Genomic DNA, 8,153 nt, shown 5'->3' with positions numbered 1-8,153 from the left:
ATGCAGTTCTTCACCCACTGAGGCTCCGTGGCGCTGCACGTGCACTAAAATAGACGCTGGACGTACAGGTTGGGCAAGGTGGACGCGTCTCCAAGTGAGCACAGCTCGGGGAGCAGCTGCAGGTCACTCTCTAGGTGGAAGCTCCCTGTGGTCCCCACTTGCACCGTCTGCAGTTGATGCAGGAACCGTGTGACCTTCGACCCGCCTGCTCCACGGCCCGTGTCTCTCTGTGCTTTGATCCCGCTGACACCGTGGGCCCAGCACACGTAGCGGCTGTTCCGCGCTCCTCACGTCTTTCCGGATCGATTCTTTATATATTCTGGATACTGACCCTTGTCAGATAACGTAGTTTGCAAACAGTTTCTCCCATTCTGTAGATTTTCTTTGAACTCTGTTGATAATGTCCTTAAATGCACGAAAGTTTTAAATTTTAGTGAAGTCAACTGTATTGTTTTCTTTTGTTGCTTGTGCTTTTGGTGTCATATTTACCAAATCTGAAGGTCATGAAGATTTGCCCCTGTGTTTTTTCAGAAAAGTTGTAGTTTTAGCTCACATCTAGGTCACGGTTTCCGTTTGAGTGGTTTGTGTCTGCTGCTAGGTGGGGTCCGGCCGTGTCTTCTGCGCACGGACGTCCGGCCGTCCCAGCGCCGCTTGTTGAGAAGACTGTTCTTTCCCTGTTGAATGTTCTCGGCACCCTGTCAAAAATCGATCGGCGTAGCCACGTGCATTTACTCTGGATGCTGCGTCCCGTCGGTCGATACGCGCTGCGCAGTCTGGATGGCTTTGTCTGTAGCAGGTTTGACAGCAAGGTGAGCTCTTCAGCTCTGCTCTTTCTAAGACTGTCTGGGCCACTCGGGACCCCTGTGGTTCCACGTGACTTCTGGGACCGTCTTTCCACACCCGTCGTGCACACGTGGCAAGCGCCGTGGTGCCCGCACGTCTCGTGAGCTCCGCTCCTTCTCCTTCGTGTCTTACTCTCTCCGCTCCTCAGACGGGGCATCCTCCCTCCCTGCTCACGTCCGCCCTCGCCTCCGCCAGTGAGTTTTCTGTTCAGGCTCCGAAGTTCCCATTCGGTTACTTCTTGTAATTTCTCTGTCTTCACTGGTATTCTCTGTTTGTCGAGACTTTGTTCTCGTCTCCTTAGTTGTCCGTGGTCTCTTTTAGCTCTTCGAGCCTATGAGAGACGGTGGATTTAAGGTCTTCACCCAAGACTTCAGGGCGGAACTTAGGGTGAGTCCCTTTTATGTGATTCCTCAGGGACAGTTTTGTTCATTCCTTTTCTTTTTCCTGTTAATGAGCCATACTTTATTTTTTTTCATGCTTCATAATTTTTGGTTGGAACTGGACATTTTGAATGTCACGATGCGATAACTCCGGAATCAAATTCTCCCCCTTTCCAGGGTTTGTGCTGTTCCTTGCTGTGCGTCGTAGCTGTTTGTTTACTGACTTTCCCAAACTATTTTGTACAGACTGCGCTGGTCTTTGCTGGTCTCTGAACCCTCTGTACCCTCAGCTTAGTCGTCAACTCGCTGTTTGACGCCTGGAGCCAAAGGGACCGAAATCGAAAGGAGGAAAGATGCTGCCTCCAGGCCTTTGCCTGGGGCAGGTCGGGGCCCTGCAGTGCTCACCTGGCCGTTGGCAGCTGCGCCTCAGCGGAGCCGGAGGGGAGTGTGACAGTCTCCGCCTTTCTGCCCTGAGCGTGCACCGCGCTCTGCTCCCCAGTGCGTCCGCTCCCTCCCCAAGGAGAATTGCTCCCCGGCTGTTTCTCTTGGGCTTTCCGAGGTCTGTGGTTGCTCAGCTGGTCGTTGCTGCTTGGAGGCGGCGGCAGCTTGTCCGCGAGGCCGTCGGCGTGTCTTCGAAGCCACGTCTCACCTGCAGGGTCTGCATCAGCGAGGCAGAGGCGTGCTCGCGGCACACGTCTTTCAGGGAACCCACAACAGGCCACACAGACACGCTGCCCAGGTGCCCACGAGAGGAGCGCGGACAGGGCGAGCGTGCGGGTGGCGGGCGAGGGGAGCTAAGCCGTGCGCTCCCAGCGTGTTCCGCCTTCTCCCGGCGGAGCGTTGGCTGGGACGCCGTAAACCTCAACCGTGGTCCAGAGTGTGGCGAGGCCGGTCCTGGCGGCTTCTGCCAGGTTCCTGGTGTTGCTGGAGAGGGAGGGGCGTGCGGGCCCTGCTTTGCGATGGTTTTAGTTCTCATTTCCGATGATGATGGCAGTTTTTTGTCTGTTGATAGGAAACTTCTTACCAGATCCAATATGTATTTGCTAAAAACATCTCTGCATTTCATCCATATTATTATCTCAAAAAATTTAACACTACGAAGAGCGTTTCTTTCTGTCACAGCAATTGCAGCTGCCACATTTGCCGCCTGCCCCTGTGGTTTTTTCTTTTCCTGGTCGCGGTGGGACTTTCTGGGTCTTTGTTTGATTCTGCATCAATAGTTTGCCTTCATTTTAAATTTGGTCACTTGTTTCTTAAACTAGAAAAAAATTATACTTTAATTACAACCGTTTCCGTTTAATAAGTAATTATAATTTATGCAATTACTGTAACTCCTGCTGCCTCCATGAATATCCATATATCACGCTGTTCCACTCATGCTTAGAAAAGGTCACTGACACCAGCTAGAACCGTGACCTGTTAATGTGAAATACCAGTTAATGTGAAATATCTAGTGTCCGGTCCTGCTGCCCAGCCTCACTCAGCCTCGTTTGCTCTGTGTAGCTGGAGGCTGGGCTTGGACAGCATAGGTCAAGGGTCACGAAAGGCCCGGGGACAGGTGTGAGAGGGAGAAGGGGGTGCAGTTCGGGGGGAGGTGCCGTCCTGTGTGTCTGACCTGGGCGAGCGCTGACCTGCCCACTCCCACGGGACGGTCCGCACTGCTGGGCAGAGGGCGGTCGCGCCTTCCCGTGCTCTGTGCTGGGGCGAAATCAACTTCTAGGAAAGGCGAGGCCTTCCAGGGCCCGGCCGGGTATTAACTCATCCGCTGAGGAGGGGCTGACATTCTCCCTGTCCCGGCGGAAGAGCCGGAGCATGAAGGAAATGCAGGGACAGAACGGGGGAGCGGGATTCGGGCTCCTGCTGTGGGTTTATGCTTTTGTCCTGAGAGTCTGTTCTGGGAATCCACCAGGGAAATGGTCGGAAATAAGAGGACAGTTTTATGTACAAAAATATGTATCATGACGCAGAACTGGAAACAACCTAAATATACGCAGATAAAGGAATGGTTAAGTAAACGACTAACGGCCATGAGAGAAGAAAAGCTGACGACTAAAGCCAGGCAGGCGGTTATTGGGGTGTCCACAAAGTCCGTGTCTGTGCCCCCCGCAGGAAGCTGCACTGCACCCGGAACTACATCCACCTGAACCTGTTCCTGTCCTTCATCCTGAGAGCTGTCTCCGTGCTGGTCAAGGACGACGTGCTCTTCTCCAGCTCGGGCACCCTGCACTGCCTCGACCAGCCGTCCTCCTGGGTAAGGCCTTCCCCACGCAGGGCCCTGGGCAGCGCCGCCCACCTGGCCCCTCACCGTCTCCGTCCCCTCGTCTCCGCTCCCGCCTCTTGAGGGGACGGCATCTCAGGGCGCAGGGCCGGGCCCGGGAGACACGGCCCAGCCAGAGCGGGCAGAGCAGGTGGCAAGACAGGGCTTGGCACTGAGGCAGGCAGGGCGAGTTTTGAGTCCTTCAGCCACAAATATAATCAGACCCCTGTCTGTCCTGCAGACAGCCCCCGGTGCGGGAATCCGTCACGGGTGGGACGGAACATCCTGACCCAGATGCGCACACAATTGCGTCGCTTTCTACCTCAATCTCCTGGATTCTGAGCAATAAACGCATCCAGCCGGGCTGCTAGGGAATCGGGCTGTGCAGTGAATAAACGCCACACGCAGCCCGGTGGTGCATCCCGCCACACGTCTGCGACTGCGCTTGGGCCCAGCCCTTTGCTGTGAGGATGCGTGACCTTAATTACCAGTTTCTGCAAATGCGGGGCAGGCTGTCTCGCCCCCTCCACGCCACCCTCCTCCCTCGGCTGTGTTCGTGGTGGTGGTTGGTGGTTATTTCATACCGAATCAAGCCAGCTTAGCTCAGCAGACGGCACTGAGCTCTCCTGCGTGCGGGTGGTCCCGCCAGGCGGGCGTTTCTCGGCTGCTGCGCAAGGCTCCGGCCCCCTTGTGGCCCCATCCAGCGTCCTCACTGCCGAGCTGGGCCCCTCCCTCCTGCAGGAGCCAGGAGCACCCACCTCCCGCCTCACACTCGGGCAGGTAGATCCACCTGCTGGTGCAGTGCTGGGTCCGAACAGATCTGAATTGGTTTGGTTTTAAGGTGGTAAAGCCTGGGGCAGCTCCATGGAGCGTCAGCTGCTCCTCAGGTCTCTGGGCGTCGCCCGGCTCAGGGCACCTGTGGATGCTGTGGGGAAAAATCACCAGGTCCTTCACCTGCAGTGCCACCCGTGGGGGTCGGGACCGGGAGCTCTGGTCCCGAGACGGGGTCTCCCACGCGGTACAGCAGTGGGTGCCGCGGGACGAGCGGGAGAACGTCAGACTCCCTCTCCCTCTCATCGGACGGTCTCATCCTCCCTCGGGACGCCTCGTTCCTCAGCTCTTTATTTAAGGAAATGGGGGTCCCCGACAGACCCACCGGAGTCAGACGTGTGTCTGAAGCGGTAACTCGCAGCTCTGTCTGGACACTTCAACCGGGAGGACCTGACCTGCCCGCGCTCGGGGACCTGAGCCGGCCCTGGCGCCCTCTCCCGCCGTGCTGCAGCCCCACACTGCTGGGGGGCTCTTCCGAGTGCCGGGCTGTTTCTGTGCATGCTGTTGGTGAGCGCAGGCGATGACCCCGTTTTACAAACGAGGTCACGGGGGCAGAGGAACACCCGGCAACGTTCCCAAGTCTCTGGGTCCAGGTTCCAGGTCTGCACGGCCGGCGTCGGGGGCCAAGACGCCCGAGACAGGGGCATCCCCTGTGCCCAGCCCAGACGTCCCCGTGGCTCCTGCCCCAGCAAGAGGGACGAGCAGAGGAGACGGGGAAGCAGGGCTGGAAGTCGGGGAGGGGGACACGCCCACGGAGGGGAGCTGGGTCTTCCTCCTGGTGTCCCCTGAAGAACGCCCGAGTTTTGAGTCCTTCAGCCACAAGTATAATCAGACCCCAGCATGAGGAACAAGAAGTATCTTTCCTTCTGGCTGATTTTTTTGGACGTTTCTGTTCCCAGCTGAGTTTCACCAAATCAGCGTTATTCTCCCAAGAAGAACACCTCAGGCAGCACCCACACAGGGTAGGGCCTCTTCTCTAGACTTAGGGTCAGCCAAGAACGGGAAGGTCTCTTCCCGGCTGCCCGGAAGGTGGTGGAGCCACGGGGCCACGTGGCCTGGGCCGGCAGGAGCGGTGCCATCCAGCAGGGGGACGGTTCTCCCCAGAGGCCAAAGCAGACTCCAGGCAGGGTCCACAGGGACCCCCGATGCCCACCCTGAGGCTTCCTAAGCCTGTGTGCCCGCTGGCTGGGGCAGGAAAGGTGGGGCGCGCAGCCCTGTAGCGAGGCACAAACATGCAAGCAGGGAGGCACCCAGCCCGGGCTGAGCCCTGGCCCAGCCTCTGCCTGCTGCCCGCGGCCTAGGGAGCGGTTGGAGCCAGAGGTTCTGGCTGAATCCACACAGACAGCATCATAGTAACTGCATGGGTGGGATCCTCGGCCCACAGCCCAGGTCAGAGCAGCAGAGGGGTCAGGAGGAAGGGATGTGAGCAGACCAGAGTGGGACAGCCTGTCAACACACACACATGTGAAAAATGTGCAGAACACGTGCACGTGCAAACACATGCACATAAACATACAAAAACACACAGGTGCATGTGCACACAATTGCACACGCATTCATGCATCCACAGGCATGCATGAGCTCAGGTAGACACGTATACAAAAGCATACATACATCACATATGCATGCAGGCATGCAGAACACTTGCAAAAACACACATGTGCATACACACACGCACATGAGCACTGACACACATGCACATACACACATAGGCTCAGACAGGTGCCCAGACAGCCATGGGTCTGACTAGGGACCTGCTGCTAACTGGGCACCTGGCCTCGGGGAGTCTCCCACCCTGGGGTCCTAATGTCGGCCGGCGTGGGCGGCAGCCAGCCCCGAGGACCCCCCACCCCCACGGAGCGTGTGGACCGAGGAACGGGGTGGAGGCCACTGCTGCAGAAGGTGAAGTCAGTAGAGGACCCGTCGTCCCCAAACCTCCTGTCCTCACAGTGCGCTTCTTGGTGAATGAGCAAGTCGACAAAATGCAGAGACGTTTTTGTCACCATTTTAGCAAGAAAACGGAATCGTCTTAAACAGTTTCTGCACCTTTTCTCCTCATTCAGCAGGACATCGTGGAAACCCTCAGGTGCACGGGCATGTCGTGTCTGGCCGTCCACAGACGCCGCACAGTCCATCACGTGGGGGAGTCACTCCCTCGGCCGTGCCCCGGTAACGGCCACATTTCACTTGGCTGTCGCCGCTGCAAGCGTCACTGGGCGTGCGTATCCGCGCACTGGCGTCTTTCTGCAGAGGGACTCACACGGGAGGCCGTGGGGTCGGGGGGACCCCAGTCCTCGCGTGCTGCAGCCGCTGCCGCAGACCAGACGCTGACGTCTCTCAGTTCCGGAGGCCAGAAGTCCAAGATGAAGGCACCGCAGATCTTGCTGCGTCCTCACGGGCTGGGAGGGCGGGGGCCTCGCCAGGGGGTCTGGTCTAAGGGCTCATCCCATCGCCGGCTCCAGCCTCAAGACCGGTCGCCTCACAGAGGCCCCACCTCCCAGCACCACCGCACAGGGGTTAGGTTTTAACGGTGGTTTGGGTGCACACGTGTCCAGTCCTCTGCAGAGGGCATCTGTGTTTCTGAACCGCAGCAGAGGCTTCGCCGGGCTGCTTTGCAAAAGTCTGACCCAGCTGCCAGCCCTGACTGGCGCTCTGCACCCCGCGCACATGCTGTGACCGCTGCAGAGCGAGCTCCCCCCACGAGTTCCTCTGGCCCTTTCTGAAGTGATGTTGTCTTCTTGCTCCCGTCTGCGACATCTGCACGTCACAGAAAGTAACCACTTGTCGTGTGTGTTGGAGAAACGTTCCCAGATCCATCACGTGTTCAGTTTTGTCTGGTATTTTTGCCACCTGAACGTTTTTCATGTTCATATAATCAAAATTGTTCTACTCTTTGAGCATTTGCTGTTCCAGTTTCAGATTTCCTGACTTACTTAAGAGATTTTTATTTTTAAATTTGTTCATTCGTGTCTCTAATGCATCTGTAATCTGCTCATTTTTATGTTTTAAGATGGTCTTTTACTGAGAGTCAAGAAAGCACGAAACGGGGTCGCCAACTCCAATCCCACCTCCCGAAGATTTTAAAACTTGGTTTCTTTCACTTTACTATTCGTATGAGCAGTAATAAGCCGCAAATGTACTTCCCTTGTGCTCCCTATTTCCGTGGCTGTGTTGTTCGCACGTCTCCACCGGCGCGGCTCTGTCCTGCTGCCGATCGGTGGGCGCTGGCCTTCCGGCCACGTGCTGTGGCGCCCACACGCGGCTCACTCTGGTGACAAGGACAGGAGCAGCTGCGACCTGTGCTGTCCATCCCTTAGAGCCCTGCATCGCACTGTGGAGAAAAGGGGAGTTAGGGCAAGGTGGCCGGGGGAGCCCTGGGGAAAGCGGCAGGCTGCAGGGTCTGCGCTGCGGGCAAAGCCCTCGCACCGCAGGCCGACTGGAAAGGCCGCCATGAGTTTCCCCTAAGTATATCCACCCGTGTACATGTATATCTACCATGTACACGTATATCCACCCATGTACATCTACCATGTACACGTATATCCACCCATGTACATCTACCATGTACATGTATACCTACCCATGTGCAAGTATATCCACCCATGTACATGTATATCCACCCATGTACATCTACCATGTACACGTATATCTACCCATGTACATGTATAAGTATATCCACCATGTACATGTATATCCACCCATGTACGTGTATGTCCACCCATTTACAAGTATATCCACCATGTACAAGTATATCCACCATGTACAAGTATATCCACCCATGTACACATATATCCACCCATGTACATCTACCATGTACAAGTATATCCACCCATGTATATCCA

At 56.4% G+C, this 8,153-nt stretch overlaps 1 protein-coding gene across 1 annotated transcript in view; it reads left to right on the top strand.

The window, feature by feature from the left end:
- The window catches only part of VIPR2 (vasoactive intestinal peptide receptor 2), a 69,602-nt gene that overhangs the window by 42,368 nt on the left and 19,081 nt on the right, over positions 1-8,153 (top strand). Inside the window, exon 6 of the mRNA XM_012658105.1 lies at positions 3,333-3,474. Within this exon, the coding sequence (XP_012513559.1) occupies positions 3,333-3,474 (142 nt within the window). The remainder of the gene's footprint in view (positions 1-3,332; positions 3,475-8,153) is intronic.

The sequence above is a fragment of the Propithecus coquereli genome, unplaced genomic scaffold, assembly GCF_000956105.1.
Source record: "Propithecus coquereli isolate 6110/MARCELLA unplaced genomic scaffold, Pcoq_1.0 Scaffold571, whole genome shotgun sequence".
NCBI lineage: Eukaryota > Metazoa > Chordata > Mammalia > Primates > Indriidae > Propithecus > Propithecus coquereli.
The sequence above is the reverse complement of the archived record's forward strand: the minus strand, read 5'-3'. Positions and strand labels throughout refer to the sequence as shown.